General features: G+C 43.3%; 2 protein-coding genes across 4 annotated transcripts in view; one reads left to right on the top strand and one right to left on the bottom strand.

Annotated features, from left to right (window-relative positions):
- Positions 1-7,373, bottom strand: part of ZFYVE26 (zinc finger FYVE-type containing 26) — a 64,768-nt gene extending 57,395 nt beyond the window's left edge. For all 3 annotated transcript variants that reach the window (XM_077322492.1, XM_077322495.1, XM_077322493.1), the window contains exons 1-4: positions 7,196-7,373; positions 3,900-4,094; positions 1,904-1,982; positions 250-351 (exon numbers count right to left, since the gene is read on the bottom strand). In XM_077322492.1, the coding sequence (XP_077178607.1) occupies positions 250-351; positions 1,904-1,982; positions 3,900-4,090 (372 nt within the window). In that variant the 5' untranslated portion in view covers positions 4,091-4,094; positions 7,196-7,373. The remainder of the gene's footprint in view (positions 1-249; positions 352-1,903; positions 1,983-3,899; positions 4,095-7,195) is intronic.
- A 4,245-nt stretch (positions 7,374-11,618) lies between these two features.
- Positions 11,619-18,629, top strand: LOC143830262 (galectin-related protein A-like). Its single transcript, XM_077322505.1, has 4 exons — positions 11,619-11,807; positions 13,447-13,535; positions 15,189-15,363; positions 15,969-18,629. The coding sequence occupies exons 1-4, from the start codon at positions 11,757-11,759 to the stop codon at positions 16,110-16,112; spliced, it is 459 nt and encodes a 152-aa protein (XP_077178620.1). The 5' UTR covers positions 11,619-11,756; the 3' UTR covers positions 16,113-18,629.
- The last annotated feature ends 3,095 nt before the right edge of the window (positions 18,630-21,724 follow it).

Raw genomic sequence — 21,724 nt, 5'->3', positions numbered from 1 at the left:
CAGAGATTAACGGAGATGTGCTGTCTGCTAGCCCTTTCTCTCACACACACTCTCTTTTTGGTCATCCCATATTCCAAAGGAATTACCCCAGCTGCAGCCCCACCACCTCAACCAGCTAAATTCATCCTTTGCATGCACCAGAGCTGTGTTAAATGTAACTCTTGTTGAAATTAACTTTTTTTTTTACATTAATTGGCGTGCTCCCCTAGAAGTAGCTCTATCAACTTTTTCTTCAGCCTGAAACCATACCTCAAAGATGGTGTGGGAGACATCCTCTCCAAGGTCCTCTGCAAGGTCTTCTAAGAGCACCAAGAATTCTGTTTCTCTCTGGAGAGTGACTGGAACTGTTTTCTAAAACAATACAAAATTAGGAACTTTTTAATGAGCTTCATAAAACAGCTCTAGTTTTCAATAGTGGGGCTGCAAGTCATTTCTCACTGTACTTAGGTAGTTCTTGAATACAAGGAATGCATATCTCAACGAATAATTGAACTGACAGCTGCAGCTTACCAGTGCTTATTCTAGAAGAAGAGTTGGTTCTTATATGCCACTTTTCTCTTCCAGAGGGGGTCTCAAAGCGGCTTACAATCACTTACCTTTCCTCTACCCTGTGAGGTCAGTGAGGCTGAGAGAGCTCTGATATTACTGCTCAGAACAGCTTTATCATAGCCGTGATGAGCCCAAAGGTGACCCAGCTGGCTGCATGTGGGGGAGTTGGGAATCAAACCCAGGTCGCTAGATTAGAAGCCACCGCTCTTAACCACTACACCAAGCTGGCTCTCTCTACTGAATTTGCTTCAAGATGGTGGCAATAATCCCAAAGGAGATTTTTGGCAGTGCCCAGTTTTTAGAACTTAGGAAAATTGCCAAGTTTCCTATTAGTCCAATTCATGTGCTTTATAATAGCAGCCTAGCATATGGAAGTTAAGCAGATGATGCAGGCCTCATAATTTATCCTCCTATGACAATAACTTATTTAAGCTCCTGCCTTTTAGGCTACTTGAAAATCCACAAAAGGAACATTAAGAAGGTGGCAGCATTGGGCCTGAAGGACATATTGGCAAAAATAAGCTGAAGAGCAAGTTCCATCATCCACTATACCATGCACACAGGCAGCTCCTTTGCACTACAGCCCATGTTCAAAACATGACTTGCACTTCACAGAGAGGCCTCAAACACGACAGTTTGTAATCAGGCATTTGAGCTGCTTTTCCTATTAAACACCAAAAATGAAAAAATGCAAGGAATACAGTATTTCCTAAATGTAGTATAATATTTCACATATCGGAATTGTAATTTACAAACTTAATTGGGATCAAGAACAAAAACTATGATGGGGGAGGGGTTCTTCCACAGTGCCAAGATCAGTCTGCCAGGAAGGTACCCTGATGGGGTGTTTGTTGGTGCTGAAACCCACAATACAGGAGGATACTGTTACCCCAGCAATGCTACAAGGCTTTGGACACTGGGTTTAGGTCCCTAAAGCAGCCCCTCTCAACTTTTTTACTGTTGAGAAACCCCTGAAATATTCTTCAGATTTCAAGAAAGCCCAGAAGTGGCACAATTGTGCAAAATATGGTTGGGGAGCATAGCTGTGTACATGCTCACCCAAGCCCCTCCCATTCCCACCACCTCCAGGCCCATCCTTGGCCACTTGGGGAGAGGGGGGTCAACATGACCATATATGGTTATATCATCCAATAAGTGTTTCACAACTTTTAAAAATATATAAAATACTAATTAACTCCCACCCATTCGGGAAACCCTTTCAGGGCCATCAAGAAACCCCAGGGTTTCATGAAACCCTGTTTGAGCAAGCCTGCCCTAAAGAATGACCTCCAATGCACTATATAGCAGAGACATGTACACAAAGTTCTTCCTTACTTGGAATTAATTTTTTTACCTGTTCTAATGCTAGCCACTTCTGCAATACAAGAAGCCAAAACCAAGCGAGTCTTTGAGGACTACAGTTTGATGCACACCTAAAGAAAACACAGACACAAGGATTAAACACTTATATCCTGATAAGTTTTGGAGAATTTATTCTTAAATAGCTGTTCTCTGAACTACAGCCTTTGCAAGGCATCTCTTAATGCTCAATGCTCCTGTCACACCCTGTTCCTTAACCCCAGATGTTACCCAAACAGGCAGTCCCCTAATTAGTTGGAGGAATGAGCAAATGAGGCGGAGTGAGAGGCAAGTAACTGGGATTCTCCACCTATGTGTACCAGGATTCTTCCCCTTCAGAAAACTCTCAAATAAGCCAGACAAGTGTTCAACTGGAAAGGTTTTTATTAAAAAGAAACCAATAGAAACGCATACACACAGAAAGACAAAGAAGAATTAAGGAAGCAGGGAGGAGCATGATAGATGTTTAAAAGGTAAAGGTAAAGGTATCCCCTGTGCAAGCACCGAGTCATGTCTGACCCTTGGGGTGACGCCCTCCAGCGTTTTCATGGCAGACTCAATACGGGGTGGTTTGCCAGTGCCTTCCCCAGTCATGACCGTTTACCCCCCAGCAAGCTGGGTACTCATTTTACCGACCTCGGAAGGATGGAAGGCTGAGTCAACCTTGAGCCGGCTGCTGGGATCGAACTCCCAACCTCATGAGCAAAGCTTTCAGGCGGCTGCCTTACCACTCTGCGCCACAAGAGGCTCGATAGATGTTTAGGGAAGCAGCAAAACAACTAAACTTTTGAGAGAGGACACAACATAGTGGGGGTGTGCATAGAGGATCCAAGTCACACAACAACCACGGCAGTAGGGTGACCTGAGGCGGGTTGATTCACTGCCAGAAAATAGTAACTCAATTGTTCTACCAGAGGCAGAAAAAATAGTGGGAAAGGCTTGATGACCCTACAAGCACCAGATAGGAAGGGTTAATGGGTAAGGTAAACACACTTAAGTATTGATTAACTGTTGCTTAATTAAGGTAACTGGATGTAGGGGAAGTGTATTAGCCAGATAGCCACTTTTGAATTTTAAAATTGTTTTCCCAACCTGATGCCTGGCTGACATCCATATTAGTCAATTTTGGCCCAAGCAGGCCCCTGCACATCAAATATTGGGATGATATTAAGAGAAGTGTTCCTCTCTCTCTGCCTGAAAACTGTCCCTCTGCAGAAGGGGTCTGATTGCTAACACAGCCACCCATACACCTTTGCTATGTCTCAGCTAAGTTGTAGCAAACTGTCAACTGTTGTGGAATGAAAAAGAGGGCAGTAACAAGTAGCACTACAGATGTGTGCTTTTCTGTCCTAAATACAATTATTATTTTTCCCAAAGGTAGATCAATTTGATACATTCTTCATTTGCCCTGAAAACATGTTCTTATAAGCCTGAATTCACACACATTTGCAAGTGTTTTTGAGCCAACAAAGAGGTATTTGGAAGTTAGAGGCTCCAAGATCCTCTCAAGCACAGCCTAGAAGCAACAGAATGCTCCCAGAATTTGTGGCAGTCCCAAAACTTGACTTCTGTTTAAGAGCGCATTTATGGCGGTAATTTATAGTTCCCCTTTCTCACTGAGACGGAAGGCAAATTACAGAATGAGAGGACAATGCAATAAGCCTGCACAATACATACAAGTAATGCAAGGAATGAATTCTCTCTACTTGCTTTAAAAATGAAATGCAAAGAAAAATAATCTCCTGCTTTGGAGATACCCTTTGAAAATAGTATCACCTAACCTGGAATTTATATCAACATCTGCTACATTTATGTATAACAAAGCACATCTTAATAAGCTTGTACAATATTAAGGTGGTCAAGCATTCATATGTAACTAGCAATAAAGGAACACATTAAAAAGAGACATGTAATATCAAAGCTTAAGATTCCTGTCACATATATTTATTTACGCCCACCAATCAGTGACAGGAAACCATTATGATGCTCACCTCCAATGAGAAGGGCAGGCCACCAGAGCACGCAGGATTGTTTCCACCTTTTCAGCACCTTCTTCCCGCCACTGATGCAACTGAGGAACACAGGCCTGGGCCAGTTCCCAGTCTCCCCGCCGCACACATTCACAGAAAAACCAGAAGAGCCGCTCCAAGGAAGCAGATTCCTCCTTACCAAATGGGAGCATGTTCCTGTTTCAAAAGGCAAGCACCCAAAGAGACTAAACATCACTGCTCATCAAGTCCTCCTCTAATATTAAGTTTCCCAAACAGTCTCTTCCAATGTGAAAGGGGATTCTACAGAATGTGATGACAAAGACCTTTCCAGTCCCGGGTCTTAAATTTCATGTACAGAAAGTCTCTCTCCCAGTTTGAATGTGCTAGTTTTATTCTTCTAGGTAAGATCTACTTGTGATTCTGTTTATGAGGTTAGTGAGAACAATGACAGATTTTTCAACAGTGTGTCAACTTTGTAAAATGCACCCTCCAGAAGAGCAGAAGTACTTCTACCTCCCGGCCCTGAGAAAGTTATAGTAATCTACAATTTTTAAAAGGATTAACAGAGGTAGGAAATGATATTTATTATTTATTTAATTTCTACGCCACCACTCCTAGCCAGTTAGCCCACAGCGGCTTACAACCACCATAAAATATAACATGACAACATTAAAATCCCTCAACCAACCACCCAAACCCACCCCCTTACCAAGTCATCAATATTCATTCATTCATTCATTCATTCAAATTTTATAGCACTCCTCGCTTGGCGTCTCAGGGCGGTGTACATAGAACCTGAAAAATATACTGTAACATTAATAACATTTGTAAACAATTGAAAGAGGAGATATAACTGATATAAAAACAACGGATCATGGAGGAGACATTTTGCTGTTGGTGTTGCAGTTTCCTAGCAGTTCAATCAGGTCTTGGTCTTCATCATCTGTCTTATCCAAAAGCTTGGCGGAAGAGCTCCATTTTGCAGGCCCTACAGAACAGTTTGAGTTCCGGTAGGGCCTTGATCTCGATGTGAGCTCATTCTACCACATTGGGGCCGAGAAGGAGAAGGCTCCAGCTCTGGTCAAGGCCAGGCAGATGTTTTGGGGCCAGGGATTACCAGATTGTTGGAATATATAGAACAAGTCGCTCTTCAGGGGGTATAGGCAAACAGGTAGTCCTTGATGTACACAGGACCCTGACCATGCACGGCCAATATAAAAGGGAATCAACCATGAAACTATCCTTATTTATTGAGATGGATTCTTTTACCATTTGTTAAGGGAGGAATGGTAGGATAGAAGTACTATTCATTAAAGTGTACAGAAACATAGCCATAGCCGTATCAACTTTCATATGTGTTTGATTGTTTTTTTTAATCTAACTAAGATGACAGTCTCAGTTCTAGTTTAAAAAACAAACACCCCAAAATAGTACTCTTAGAAAACAGAAGATCATGTAATAAGGAACAGTATTTCCCATGGCTGGTTATAGAAAGCCTAATGAACAAAGCAATAATATGACATTAGTAAAGAGCCCTCCAGCAGCTCCAACCATCCTGAGCAAATACATACCAATTAACCAGATAACACAAAGAGAAAAGGCAAAGGGATTTAAATGTTATCTGGGAGGGCAGACAAATGGCACTGCAAGCTCCAGGGATGGGTTTTGGCTGAGGGGCTGAAAAGCAGAGGGAAAATGTCTCTGTCCATGTGAGAATTTATTAAAGAGTGAAACAAAGGGGTTGGGAAGTTCTAATTGGCTCAAACTCTGAAAAGTACTTCTGCAGAGACCACATAGGAATGATGAAAAAAAAATAACCGAAACTCATCCTCTCAAATCAGCAGCCATCCTACTTGACACATTTTCATTTAGCTCTCAGGTATTAAAGTCCTCTATTTATTTTATTGTCTAGTTTCTCACTGAATCTCAATATTGACCATATAGAGTAAATCAAAACAATCCACAGGTCTAGGATCACAGATATCTGAAGCAAAGGTTAAGTATTAGACATGTTACACAATGCAGAAAATAGTATTACTACAGTGAATAAAGGATAATATATATGGCAAACAGAGAATACCTATTGTACACAGTGGTATATATCCATAGTGTCCCGACAGCCCAAGATAGCCTGATCTTAGCAGATCTCAAAAGCTAAGCAGGGTCAGCCTAGGTTAGTACTTTGATAGGAGGCCACCAAGAAAGTCTGGGGTTGCAGTGCAGAGACAGGCAAAGGCAACTACCCCATAGTCCACAGTACTTTCCTGAACCATCCTACTAGAATAATACAATCTTATAAGAGAGACTCTTAATAGGACACATGAAGCTAATTTATACCAACTGACCCACCAGCTCAGTATCTGTTTGCTCTGACTGGAAGGGCTCTCCAAGATTTCAAGCAACAGATGATCCTTCCCCAACACTTACTAACACAAGAAACCACAGACTGCCTCCTCGGTTCTCCAGCTTGTAAAATATGAATTATGCCCCTCCTCCATTTCAAAAGCTCACTTTCTCCAATCTGCCAGGGTGTTGAGAAGTCCTCCCCAACCCTCTAACTTATAAAACTTAGGTTTCTTAAAGAAGCAAGTGACCTGCAGAGAAACCACTACTCAAGTGTAAACTCTGTTAAACATTTATGCGGAATTATTATAAACCTCTTTGAGCCTCTTGTGGCGCAGAGTGGTAAGGCAGCCGCCTGAAAGCTTTGCTCATGAGGTTGGGAGTTCGATCCCAGCAGCCGGCTCAAGGTTGACTCAGCCTTCCATCCTTCCGAGGTCGGTAAAATGAGTACCCAGCTTCCTGGGGGGTAAATGGTAATGACTGGGGAAGGCACTGGCAAACCACCCCGTATTGAGTCTGCCATGAAAACGCTAGAGGGCGTCACCCCAAGGGTCAGACATGACTCGGTGCTTGCACAGGGGATACCTTTACCTTTACCTTTATTATAAACCCTCCAACATTCAACAGGAGATTCCTAAGTGTGCATAAAGTACCGGTTTATTAGAGAAGGGAAAGCCTTGCCATTAAAAAGTTTTGTTCACTCCGCTGACCACCTAGAGAATTTCCCTGCAGCTTTCAATAGAATTAAAAAACTACATATATTGAAGGAAGCATCTGCAGTGAGCTAGGACAGAATAACTGGATGCCCAGCCGATCTCTTCTAACCCGTAGACGGCGAACTCCTCCGTTGAAGTCGCCTTTCTCGCAGCTCTTACCCCACCGCCACATCCCGTCAAGAAGGATGAATACATAGCCCCCCACTCTCACGCTGAAGAGCCTCGCCCCTGACCTACCTCGGGGGAAAGAGGCTCTTCCGCTAGTCACCTCCTGCCGGGAGCCTCCCGATAGTCAGCCGACGATCCTCCCGGGCACTTTGAAAGCGCACTCAACTACACTTGGCGAGGCCATGTTGAAGGCTAGATCAGGTGACCGGAGCGTCTGGCGAAGCTGGCTGCTTATTGGAGGAAGAGGCGGCCATCTTTCTCTGGGGCGAGAAACGCCGGCAGGCGCTGTCAGTCAAGCTGGCACAAATGTCACGTGCGTGGAGAAGGCGTTCGTTCTCCAGTTCAGCCACCGGGGGCGAGAGTTCCCCTTCCTCCGCGGAGGCAGCGCCGTGCAAGTCGAGAGCGTGCTGGCTGTGCGCCCGGCGTCTGGGCCAGCCCTGCATTAGCACCATGCCACAGCGGCTCTCTGTTGCCGTATACTCCATCCTGTCCCTTTGAGTAAGTGCGACGCTGCACGCAGAGCCACAAGGGCGTCGCTGTGTACACGCTATGGCCGTCTACCCGCAGAGAAGCCTCACAGCTTCTCCGAGCTCAAGTGCGGCGGCCACGCCACGCTCCTCTTGACATGGGCAGTCGGAGTGCGCAGCAAGTTCTCCTCGCAAGGAAGATGGTAGCCATTCAGAACTGATAATGAAGTGCCAAATGTGTATTTGGCTTGCGTGCAAGGCGTATGCAATTCCTTTCCCTGGAGTTTGAAGGAAACGTGTTGCATGTGAAGTACTCTATTTTTTCTTTTATGCACAACTTAATTGCTTCATGTTAAATATCCTTCATATAGAATCATAGAGTTGGAAGGGGCCATACAGGCCATCTCGTCCAACCCCCTGCTCAACGCAGGATCAGCCCCAAACATCCTAAAGCATCCAAGAAAAGTGTGTATCCAACCTTTGCTTGAAGACTGCCAGTGAGGGGGAGCTCACCACCTCCTTAGGCAGCCTATTCCACTGCTGAACTACTCTGACTGTGAATTTTTTTTCCTGATATCTAGCCTATATTGTTGTACTTGAAGTTTAAACCCATTACTGCGTGTCCTCTCCTCTGCAGCCAACAGAAACAGCATCCTCCCCTCCTCCAAGTGACAACCTTTCAAATACTTAAAGAGGGCTATCATGTCCCCTCTCAACCTCCTTTTCTCCAGGCTGAACATTCCCTAGTCCCTCAACCTATCTTCATAGGGCTTGGTCCCTTGGCCCCAGATCATCCTCATCGCTCTCCTCTGTACCCTTTCAATTTTAATTACGTCCTTCTTGAAGTGAGGCCCCCAGAACTGCACACAGTACTCCAGGTGTGGTCTGACCAGTGCCGTATACAATGGGACTATGACATCTTGTGATTTTGATGTGATGCCCCTGTTGATACAGCCCAAAATGGCATTTGCCTTTTTTACCGCTGCACCACACTGCCTGCTCATGTTTAGTTTACAATCCACAAGTACCCCAAGGTCTCGTTCACACACAGTGCTACCTAGAAGCGTATCCCCCATCCAGTAGGCATGCTTTTCATTTTTCTGACCAGATGCAGAACTTTACACTTATCTTTATTAAATTGCATCTTGTTCTCATTTGCCCATTTTTCCATTGTGTTCAGATCTCATTGAACTCTGTCTCTATCTTCTGGAGTATTTGCCAGTCCTCCCAATTTGGTGTCATCTGCAAACTTGATTAGTCCTTCCACCCCCTCATCTAGATCATTAATAAATATGTTAAAAAGTACTGGACCGAGCACCGAGCCCTGAGGTACCCCACTACTCACCTCCCTCCAGTCTGATGAAACACCATTGACAACAACTCTTTGAGTGCAGTTCTCTAACCAATTCCCTATCCACCTAACTATCTGAAAACCCAGATTGCAGTCCTTCAATTTATCCATCAGAATATCTCTTGTAGTGGGTCTGTATATTCAAAAGGAACCATAAACAGTTGGTATACGTGATCAGTCGACTTGCAAACAACATTCTAAAGGATAGAAACAATTGATTTGCCTCTACATCTATGTTGTCTTGTTTTCTGTACATGTAAATTAGGGTTCCCTTTCTTATGTTGTTAGTTGCGAAGTCATGTCCGACCCATGGACAATGATCCTCCAGCCCTTCCTGTCCTCTACCATTCCACGGAGTCCATTTAAGCTCGTACCTCCCTTTCTTATACATTTGCAATATGGATGTTTCTGAAATGGCTATCATAACTTACTGCACGGGTGGACTTCTTAATTTTGGGGGAAGGCTACAGAGCAAAACCTGGTCCAGGCCCACACTTAATAATCTATATTAAATATTATTACATTATTTATATTTCTCAAAAATGTATGTCCTCAGCAGTAAATCGCATGGTTTTAAATATATAATTTTTCACTCACAATAGTCTGAATCGCAGTCAAAGAAAGAGGACTCACGAGGAAAGATGTCACAACCTACTTCACTGAGATAATTTGAGTAAACCTTTCATTCATATATGAAAGGAAATACTTCCACTCTCCCTCTCTTTTCCTTACAACCTTCCAGTGAAGGAAGTTAGGTTGAGTGACCCAACGTCACAGAAGGTGCTTTGTGGCAGAGTGGAAATTTGAACTCTGATCTCTCCAATCTTAGACCAATGCTCTATGACACCACTTACATACTGGATACTCTACATGAAGTTCCAAATGTCCCTCAGAACCCACAGTTTACCCCCAGTAAATAACTGGCTTCAGATAACCCTAACCTAAAAATAGGGAAGCATTTGTTTGGTTGAGGCAGGGTCCAGGATAACAGAATTGCCTTATACTTTCCATATTTGATGAACTAGATTTACCTTCTTTCCCTGCCTCTTGTACACAGACACAAAATTTCAAAGGCTATTTCCATATTTTCCATTTTGAGCTTCCGGATACCAAAATCACCTTAATTTCTGGCATTTAAATCATAGGCCTCTGTTCTTCCCAACACACCTAGCTAAAGACAGAAATATTCCCATTCCTTCCAGTCCTTTTTTTTTTTACTAAATCTGCAGGACTTGGGATACCAAAATCACCATAACTTCCAGTAGTCTTTTTTTTGATGAGCCACAAGTTGCAAGTAGGGGATTTAGGCAAAATTTCCAAAGATGCCCAGGAAAAAAATAAGGTCAGGCAGTGCGACAAGTAAATGCCCTAAAATCTCAGAGAAAGAAAGTGGAGTTGGCAGCCTCCGTAAGAGTGGAGAGGAAGAGACTGTACAGTTTAAGTCTAAGCAACTTCATGAAGCTACCTGGCAGCCGGGGTAAGGGGGTTGCCTCCTCCGGGAAATCCCAGGGAGGCTTGAGCCCCATTGCCCCTCTTTGTAATTTGTGTCCCTGGTTTGCTAGACTCCCCCCCCAATTAAATTACCCCTGATTAATTGTTTCTTCTCCCCTGAACGTAAATGTAATCTAACATGCACAGCAATCAAACCGGGATCTACCAGCATCTAGCATCAAAGGCTGGCATAACAGGGCCTTTGGATCTGGAAAATGTGCTTTTTTCTTTTTTGTAGCATCTGCCTGATGAAAGACTCTATAGCAGGGGTAGTCAACCTGTGGACCTCCAGATGTTCATGGACTAAAATTCCCATGAGCCCCTGCCAGCATTTGATAGCAGGGGCTCATGGGAACTGTAGTCCATGAACATCTGGAAGACCACAGGTTGACTAGCCCCTGCTCTATAGAACTTGAAAGCTTGCACAATGTTTTGTATTATTTGAGTGGGCCTCAGTTTTGTTTCATCATAGCAATGTGCCTACGGTATATTGTTTTTTAAAAAACATATTGGAGTAGGACCTGGAAACCAAGATCCAAGTCTCCATGTGTCATGAAATTTACTGGGAGGCCTTGAGACAGTCATTTTTTCTCAGCCTAACCTACTTTATAGGATTGTTGTGAATGTCAAATAAAGTAATAGAGAGAACTGTATATACTGCCTGAGACCCTTGGAATAAGGGTGGTGTAAAAAGATGCTAAATAAGTGAAGTAAATGAGGAAAACAACTTGGGGCTGCCAGGTCACCCAGCCATCAGTGAAGGATGGGCAGTAGGGTTGCCATATCCAAGCTGGGAAACTCCTGGAGATTTGGGTGAAGTCTGAGGGAGACAGGGACCTCAGGGGGCTACAATGCCACAGGGTTCACCCTCCAAAGCATCCATTTTCTCAAAGGGAACTGATCTCTGTAGTTTGTAGATGAGCTGTAATACCAGGAGATAGCCAGATTCTACTCAGAGGCTGGCATTCCTAGAATAACAATTGATTATCGATTTACATTCACCATAACAATCTCATACTGAAATCTTCTCAAGTTGCGTTTTTATCACTGTGTGGAGTCCTACTGAAGGTAGTTTTTGGAACATAACACTTTCTCATTGGCTAGGCAAACAGTTTCTGGTGTTCTCAAAGCATTATGTCCTACATTCCTTGCTTTCTCTTCGGACGATCCCTTTGAAGATGTTGAGTATTATGACTCAGCTATTTGCAGGGGTGGTGTCAAACTGGTGTTTGCTAAAGATAATGCTCCCCACGACATCCTTTATTCTGTTTTTTTAATGCTGAATACAAACAAGAAAAGCTCTAATAAGTCTGTGTAAGGTATGAGCCTAACGGGCCAGCAAAAGATGACAGAAAATGACAGGGGCACAAATGTAAGTATAAAATCTAATTTATAGCAGGAAAGATTATTGTATTGGGGAGAGAACTTTCCTTGCTTCATCTCTTTGCATTATATATATATAGCTAGCACATACCTGGCAAGATTAAATCCGGGAAATTTCAAATAGGAGGAAGCAGTATCAGGATTGGCTTAATGCTATAATATATAAGAATCCCTTAGATTAACTGAAACCACACAGGAGCAATTTAAGCAAATGGATATTTGGATATCTACCTATTTTTCCTTGTAAAACACTGGAGGGGGATTTTCTCTATTTTATAATGTCATGTGGGAGAAAGAGGTGTGTTGGGAGAGAGGGAGGCCACCAAACTGAATTTTGATCTGATCCAAGAAAGGTATGGTTGATTTTTTTCATGAATAAACTTATATTTAAGCTGTCATTATATACACACAAGACATTTCAGTTTGCCTTTCTCAGTACAAAATTCAAAGTAGGCTACAATTCTATTAAAGCTGGAACAACAAAAATGGTAGCAGGAAAAGCTGTTTTCAGCGACTATTGGTCATCATTATCAATTGCATAGATAAATCACAAAAAAAGTATCCTCCAACTGAAAAGATCATCTGGCCTTACTGAGTTAAAAGAGTGGGTGACTTCCTAAAATTTTTTTACAAAGCCAGTCTACAACATGAGAGCTGTTACAGAAAATGCCCACAGCCAGAAGGAAGCAATTCTAACATATCTTCTGCAGGGCACAACATACAAACACTAATGGGAAGAAGAATGTAAGAGGTTGAATGAAGAACACAACAATTACTTTGCAGAGCCTGAAATATTTTGCAGGTGTATAGGACACTGCATTTTTACATGGCCAATGAAAACCATTAATGTTACTTTGGTAAGGGACACACTTGAAAGCAAACTGTGGAATGTACACTTGCAAAACCCTGAACTAGTTTAGGAGCAACTAGTCTTCCCATTTATGAACATATGAACACAGAATAATTCAGGACACTCGAGCTTGAGCAGTTTGTTCTTGCATGGAGGGCTCGGAAACCAGCATAGACGTACATTCCATCTTGGAAGGGTTGAGTTTCAGGCAGCTCTGCTTGAGCCAGACCATCATCGCTTCCAAATAACTGGCAAATGTATCGGTGTGTGTGTGGGGGGGGAGTTGGGCCGTCCATCCATTAGGACGGTGGTCCCCAACCACCAGACCGCGCCCTGGTGCCGGGCCGCGAAGGCCCTGGCACTGGGCCGCAGCTCCCTGCGCAATGCGCAGCCGCAAACACGCATTCACGGCACTCCCGCGCATGCACGGCCAGGTCATGCATGCGCGTTTGCACCAACATATAGATGTTAAATAATGTGGGAGAGAGGACTGCCCCTTTTGGGACACCTTGGTTGTGTTCTGTGTGAATATATTTATGGCTCAATGGGATTTTAAAATATTTTACATGTACATTTTAAATGCTCTTTTAATCTTTTAAATGTTTTGTGTTTTTGTGTTGGTTCCCTTGGGGACCTTATCCAGGTGGAAAGGCAGCACAGGAGTATTTTAAACAAATTAGATAAATATACTATTTAACCCAAACATATAGTTTTGCAACATGTAGTTCTTTATCTTATCGTACAGCAGTCACTGTTACAAATTATATTTTTCTGTTAGGTAGAGACGTATATTGGTGAAATAAAAGGAGGACTGAGACCAACCATGAGAATCACTATCATGGGGGTAATATGCACAAACCCCAAAAGGTAGGTATGTGAGCTAGTATTCTGGCAGCAGCCACACATATCTGAAAAAGATGGTTGCAGCAGACGTCTTGAAGAACAGCATTCTTTGTGGGTGGTTCCACACTAGCCATTTAGTCTGGAAGAGTATCCAAATAAGGCCTGAGCCATTTCTCTCTCATTAAAGCCAGGCTAATTATTTTCCATCTTGAATGGCTTTAACATCAGGCCTGGGAAGATGTTTTAACTGACAGGTGACTGTACTAGTATTTTAGTTTAATTTTAAGATTTTAAATGTTTTATTGTACAAGATTATTCCTTGTAAGCCACCCCAAGACCTTTTTGAAGAGGGGCAGCCTAGAAATCCAATGAATAAATAAATACATAAAATAAAAAATATAATTCAAATATATGTGTAGCTAAGTAAACAGCCATACACTCAAGGTCAAACTTCACCTTTCATTAATTCAAACATACACAAATAAGAACTCAAAGAGGAGAAATACAGGGGAAAAAGAAAGAATAAAGAATTAGCAATTAATGGTCATTTCAAAAGACCCCCTAATCTATGTAAATGTCAAGCCATTCCAACAACACCCAGAAATGAGAGAAGGAGAGAGAAAGAGGACCTTAGGACTGAATCTGTAAAATAAAAGCAAAATGAGAGAGAGAGGGGGAGAAAAGAGAGAGAGAACTGAAAACTAAGTAAGATAGGACTAAGATAAGGTAAGATAAAACTAAGCTAACAGAAAACAGAAAGGAGATAGCTAAAATAAAAAATGCTGCAGGAACCCTTCAGAATTTCACTGGAACCAGATAATAATTGAGTGATTGGATCATGTAGCCCCTCCCAATGAAGAGATGCAGCATAATTAGCTGTTGACAGTGACTCACCTAGAAACATGGGAAGGATTCCTTTGCATTCCCCTTTTTCTTACTCTTACGTGATTTAAACAGTTTCTCATGGGAGATAAAATGAATTGTAATCCAGGAAAAAAAATATGGCATGACACTCAGCAGTGTTTGAAATTTCCCTTTCTCTTAATAGCTTGATCTGACAATTTTGGGAGGGAGTAGTGGAGAAACAACGGAAACCTGCAGCTTACTGGCCATAGTCATTGTCTTCTTTATTCTTTTTATCCTTTAGCTGGCGATTGGTGGAGCAGGTTGTCCTCTCACCCAATATGCTGCTGTAGATGCTGCTGGATGTTTTACTTTGTTCATAATATGTTTCCATTCTTGTCGAATGGTGGCAGTAGTTTTGGCCATATGAATAGTTTTGGCCATAGTCTAGGCTGACCAAGGTGTCAGAAGATTACTTCCTGGGTCTAGTGTAATTTTCCAGTAAGCAAACCTTCAGGAAATGGCAGACGTCTTGATTGGGGGTGTTGGTGTTTTTGAAAACTGCATCTTTGAAGGGTGAAGAAATCGACTGAAAATGGGGGGGGGGGTTAGGAATGCATGTGATAACCGTTGAGGGGGTCTTAGGGTATGGGTGGAAGGCCTATGAAGCTGGTTCTGGTTAGTGCCTGGATTAGAAACCTACAGAGAAAACTACCATGTGTGCATTGCCTCGAGTACATTGCACCAAAGATAGATGGAATATAAATGAACAATACCAACTTTCTTTTTAGATAGGTGAAATTTTTGTTCTTCATCACATTTAATTCTTTGCAGTTTTTCAGTGACTTTGTTGTGTGACCCTACGGATACAAGCACAGATGTTGGAATGTTACTGGCAGTCAACTTTACTGAGAAATCCATTGTTCGGAATTCAAGGATTGCTGGGAAGTGGGGGAAAGAGGAAAAGACCATCCCCTACTTCCCATTTACAGCAGGGGACTCATTTAAGGTACTTTTATTAGATAGCATGGATCATGGAAGCTTAATGCTGTCTTATACAAATCAGACCATTGGTATATCAGCACCATATCTACTGACAGTTGCTGTCAGGCAGAGTTCCTTCCCAGCTGTGCTTCCTGCAAAGTCCTTTACCTGTCAGCTGTGATCCCTGTAAGATCCTTTAACTTGGACTGAACAGGATTGTATGCATGGAAAGCACATTTTCCACCTATGCTCAGCATTTGTAGAAGTTGAAGGGAGACTGACTAGTCCTAAGCCATTCTCTGTCATCTCTTCAGTTCATCTCAAAACAACCAGGATGAAATCAACTACACTGAAGCTTTATTGAAACCAATGTTGGAAACTCTTGAAAGACAGTTTTGTAGGGCTTTTGTATGCTTAATTTCTGGATTTATTATTTATTTGATTTATACACTGCTCTCCTGGCAAGTGGCTCAGGGCAGCATAGAACATCATATTCAGTAACAGTAATGGGTTAAAACATTTAAAAATCACTTAAAATCAGCATCTTTATCTAGCAGCAACAACCAGATCATGTAGTCAGATCATGCTGCTGTGATCCACAGGTCACTTGGGCTTATTATTCTCTTTCAGATGGAACTGTTGTGTGAGCATCAGCAGATTCGGATCCTGCTTGATGGGCGTCAGCTCTGCGATTACAATCACCGTTTGGTACCCATGCAAAAGGTGACAAATGTGCAAATATCAGGAGATCTCAAGCTTACCAAAGTGGCTTGAAAAAAGGAATAAAGAACCCTCATATAATTATGGTAAACATACATTTCCTGTGACTGCTGGAGTGCTTTAGTTCCTTCATGAGTCTTTTGAGAGATGAATTGGGCATGGGACCCTGGCTGTCTCTACTCTTTTAGGTTTTATTTTTAAAATTGCAGGTTGATGAAACTGATTTGTTTTTACTTTCATAATAGAACAACCAGTGGCTGGGAGATTCTGGGGCCCCGAGATGCTCTTTTGGAGAACACACAGGGGATTGCAGAGAATGGGGTGGTAGTGAATATCACATATAGCGATCTCAAGCATCAAATTCAGATGACCAGTCAAACATTGCTTTCAGGTTGCAAGCAAAATAAAGAGCCAAAGTTATGATCTCACCAGAATCAAAACCAGGAATGTGGGCAGCACACACAAGCCAAGCACCAAGTGGTGTATCATAATTAGGAGAAAGCCAAAGATTTTTCTTCGTACAAAAGCTCTCCCTTGCCTTTTCTCTTTCCCTGGTCAGCCACCTCCACCCTCTAGGCAGTTGGTGCTCTCAGGGCTACGGCCAAGGGATTTTGTTTCCCTAGGCAAAATATGACTTTGACAGCCCCCGCCCAATTCAATGTGTGTGTGGGAATTATCACAATAATGTGGCACCCCAGGTTGGAGATAGATGGGGCAGCCCTGAATGATCCTCACTTGTGCTTCCAGTGCTTCCCCCCACCTGCAAAAGAGTGAGTGGTTGAGAGTGCACACACAGCAGGTTTATTTATTTACCATATGGCATGTGTGTGATGTACCCAGGAGATCCTAAGAGTGTCTGGTAGCGAGGCAGGAGACATTTGGAGATGGTTGGCCATTGCCTGACCCCAGATCATGGCCCTGGTGTTCCTTGAAGGTCACCCTTCCAAGTGCTAGCCAGGGCTGACCCTGCCTAGCTTCTCTGATAGGATCTGGCTTGTCTGGGCTATCCAAGTCAGGTCACATAAAGCAGTGTTCCCCAACCTTTTTATCACCGGGGACCGGTCAATGCTTGACAATTTTACTGAGTCCCAGGAGGGGGTAGTCTTTTGCCGAGGGACGTCGCTGCCGCTGCTTGAGCCCCTGCTCCGCTTGCTTTCCCGCTGGTGCTCCTGACTTCCCGCTGTGCACTGGGGGGGCGCAGCCAGTAGCAGCTGCACAGTGCCATGCCGAGGGGGAACCCCAGCCATGGCAGCCGCTGGAGAACACTAAAGGTGAGTTGGTGGCAGAGTGGCAGGGCAACCCCAGAGGCAGCAGCCAGGTAGGAGAAAAGGAGGATCCACGGCCCGGTACCAACTGATCCACGGACCAGTTCCGGTCACCGGATCAGGGGTTGGGGACAGCTGACATAAAGCACAGATTGCTGTACCATGAGCACTGGTTTGGCTACTGATGGAAGGGGGCAATCAGGCCAGTCGGGGAAGAGAGCAAAGGCAACTTCAGCAAGGATACAGGGCTCCGTACTACAAGCACACAGGGGGCGTATTGCCTGAGTGGTTACATAACTGAGTGCACAAAATGATAAAAGTACGGAGACAGCTTAATTCAGGAACTAACATACTTGATAGCTAAGACACAGATACGTTCCTAGATACATTGAGGGAGAGTTGTAAATTTTGGAACTTCTGAGGAGTCAGATATGCCCTAAGTGTAGCAATCTGGAGTCAGACACAAGGAATGTCACTTATCAGGAAAGAAGGTGCTGACCCCACTATCTTACCTAACTGGCCTTTTCTTTTGATGTCCTCTGCAGAGTAGCCCTTCTTTTCTTGTCCATTAGCTCTAGCTGAGGAAGCAGCTACAGTTTCTTGCTTCTTGCTGCTCCAGCTGACTGCTCCCCCACTATGAAGGGATACATCTCCACTCACTGGTGGACTTTCTGGCAGCAGGATTTCCTGCCCAGTCTGCAGTCATGTATCCCACTACTCTGGGACTGTTCCCATTCAGGTACTTTATAGTCTCTTGACTGCATTGCAGTCCCTTTAGCTTGATGAGTCAGTTTTCCTGCATAACATGCACACAGCTGCTGTGATTTCTGGATGTATCACTGGACTTATGAACAATAGTTTTCCAGTTGCCTGTCTGTATTGCTTTTTGTCAGGCAGAAGTTCACTATTTCCTTCTTGTTTCAAGTAGTTTGTCTCCATAGGAGTGCTTGCTGGTTTTGATTCCCTGCTCCTCCACAGGCAGACAGCTGGGTGACCAGTCACAGTTCTCAGAGCGTTTTCAGCCTCACCTCCCTCACAGGTATCTATTGTGGAGAGAGGAAGGGTAAGCAATTGTAATTTAAGACTCCTTCGGGTAGTAAAAAGTGGGGTACAAGACATCAGCTCTTCTCTCTTACTTTTTTCCAGTACTTGATTTTTCTCTTTAAGATGACAAGTAATGTTGTTGTTGTTATGTGCGAAGTCGTGTCCGACCCATCGCGACCCCATGGACAATGATCCTCCAGGCCTTCCTGTCCTCTACCATTCCCTGGAGTCCATTTAAGTTTGCACCTACTGCTTCAGTGACTCCATCCAGCCACCTCATTCTCTGTCGTCCCCTTCTTCTTTTGCCCTCGATCGCTCCCAGCATTAGGCTCTTCTCCAGGGAGTCCTTCCTTCTCATGAGGTGGCCAAAGTATTTGAGTTTCATCTTCAGGATCTGGCCTTCTAAAGAGCAGTCAGGGCTGATCTCCTCTAGGACTGACCGGTTTGTTCGCCTTGCAGTCCAAGGGACTCGCAAGAGTCTTCTCCAGCACCAGAGTTCAAAAGCCTCAATTCTTTGACACTCGGCCTTCCTTATGGTCCAACTTTCACAGCCATACATTGCAACTGGGAAGACCATAGCCTTGACTAAACGCACTTTTGTTGGCAGGGTGATGTCTCTGCTTTTTAGGATGCTGTCTAGATTTGCCATAGCTTTCCTCCCCAGGAGCAAGCGTCTTTTAATTTCTTTGCTGCAGTCCCCATCTGCAGTGATCTTGGAGCCCAGGAAAATAAAATCTGTCACTATCTCCATTTTTCCCCCATCTATTTGCCATGAATTGAGAGGGCCGGATGCCATGATCTTTGTTTTCTTGATGTTGAGTTTCAAGCCAACTTTTGCACTCTCCTCCTTCACCCGCATCAACAGGCTCTTTAGTTCCTCTTCACTTTCTGCCATTAGAGTGGTATCATCTGCATATCTGAGGTTGTTGATATTTCTCCCTGCAATCTTGATCCCAATTTGTGACTCCTCTAATCCCGCATTTCTCATGATGTGCTCTGCATACAAGTTAAATAGGCAAGGCGACAGTATACATCCTTGCCGAACTCCTTTCTCAATTTTGAACCAGTCAGTGATTCCATGTTCAGATCTCACTGTTGCTTCTTGACCTGCATATAAATTTCTCAAGAGACAAATAAGATGCTCTGGTATTCCCATCTCTTTAAGAACTTGCCACAATTTGTTGTGCTCCACACAATCAAAGGCTTTAGCATAGTCAATGAAGTAATGACAAGTAATAGGTAAAGGTAAAGGTATCCCCTGTGCAAGCACCGAGTCATGACTGACCCTTGGGGTGAAGCCCTCTAGCGTTTTCATGGCAGACTCAATACGAGGTGGCCTTGCCAGTGCCTTCCCCAGTGTTTCAAACAGCCATCAATAAAGGTTGGCATATTTATTTCCACAAGGCATTTGAATTCTCATGGGCCCACACATATCACAGTGTATTTGCTCTAGGGAGCACTGCATTTGGCTTGCACTGTGCTTATTAAAGCTTGGTCTAGCTCCCTTTGCTTTGACACACACACTTCTCTGCATCAGGACATTTGGTCATTAGCACGTCTCTTGTTAAAATTTTACTTTCACATTGACTTATTGCATCATTGTCTCTATGATCTAATCTCCTTTGCTAAAACCTGGACAAATTCTTGTAATTACACTGCTTTGTAAAGCTTACTTTCTCTGTGTGACATTCAAGTCCCTACAAATCTCCACTCACATTACCCATTGCAATTAAGTCAGTTGTGTCTCTGATAAAACCTTTTATCTCCAAAGGTTGCTTTTATTCCTTTCTTTGCCATTGCAGTGATAAAATCAGTTGTAGCCTCAGGATTAACAAAGAATTGTAACAAGGACTTCTCAGGTTTTACCTTTTGGAAGTCTGCAATACAATGTCCCAGAGCTTATGCCTTTAATTCAGAGGATATTCTCATCTCCTACATACAATTTCTCTTTAATTTCATCATCTAATGTTTTAAAGAAAGTTCTGTTATTGCATGTGTGAAGTAGAACAGGAATCGATGTATGGAGTGGTGCTTTTTGTGCTCCCTGTAATAATATCAGGCTTTGTTGGCTGTTCATTAATTTTAAGCAGAGCCTTTCTGCATCTCCCTAACATTTTGTGAAAAGTTTTTCTTTGAGTAGTGCCTGAAGGGCAATTGCACTTGATATGCCATGGTTTGCCACAAGAATAGCAAATTAACTCTCCTTTATTATTTATATATTCAGAGCTGATAGGTGGGATGCCCATCTATTGTGCTTCCTTCAAGCTTCCTCCTCCTCTAGCTGACTAATAACTCTTTTCAAGCACAGAGGATCTTTAGCTCCTGTTTCACTAGTCACATTGTCTGGAGCTGCAGGGGTACTGAAACTGCAGGGGAAGCCTCACTCTGCCCCAGGAGAGTCACACAAAATTTGCATAGCTCTGCCTGGAGCAAGAAGAGGCATGACCTAACCAGTTCATATTACTTCCCCCACTGAAGGAGAATGCTTTATTCAAGAACTAACATCTAGATAATAAGGAACAGAGATAGGTTCATAACCACATCACTAGCTGAGAGACAGTTGTGAGTATTGCCCTAAGAGTAGTAATCTGGTAACAGACAGAGAATAAAGGAAAGATGGTGCTGATGGGCCTTCCCCTGCAGGATTATTTTCTTTCGTACACCAGACATTGCTTACTCCAGGAGGAAGGACTGGAAGACTAGTTGTGGCGATGGTTGGGTTGCGGTCGGGGGGCTAGGTTTTCCATCCCATTTGCAGCCTTTCGAGTCAACTGGGAGGCTACTGTGTGAAACAAAGAAGCTGGACTAGACCACTGGCCTAGTCAAGGAGGGCTCTCCTTATGGAGAAAAGTGTCTTAGACATATGAGGGAAGGTGAAAATAGTCACAAACATTTTTAAACATCCCTAGTTTGGAATGGTTCGTTGAATGTTCACTGCAGTTTATCTTGGAAACCTTTAGCCTTTTATCAGCTGCCTTGTGATAAACATACATATAGTGCTTTGTGTCATATCCCAGTTTGTGATGTTAGAAGAGCTCTTCTATCATAGGAAGAAGGGCGCAATTAGCTCCTGATTTCCCTTCTTACTAAAGTCCCCTTGCTGTCTGAGGGTCCACTGTGTCAGGAACAAAACTGGTGGGGAGAGGTTCAGTGAGCAGCGATGAAATGAGAAAGCAACAAACTCAACAAAGCTACTCAACAAACTCGGCTCCAGCAGATTATCTCTTTGGCTTTTTAGAAAACCCAGTGCTGTACCTTTGTTCCAACAAAATGCATTCATTGTTGGAAAATATAGCTTGATCACATCTCAGCCAAGTACGATGTACAGTTGCTATTCCTAGACTTGTTGTACAGGAA

Source organism: Paroedura picta, chromosome 2, assembly GCF_049243985.1.
Source record: "Paroedura picta isolate Pp20150507F chromosome 2, Ppicta_v3.0, whole genome shotgun sequence".
Lineage (NCBI taxonomy): Eukaryota > Metazoa > Chordata > Lepidosauria > Squamata > Gekkonidae > Paroedura > Paroedura picta.
The sequence above is the reverse complement of the archived record's forward strand: the minus strand, read 5'-3'. Positions and strand labels throughout refer to the sequence as shown.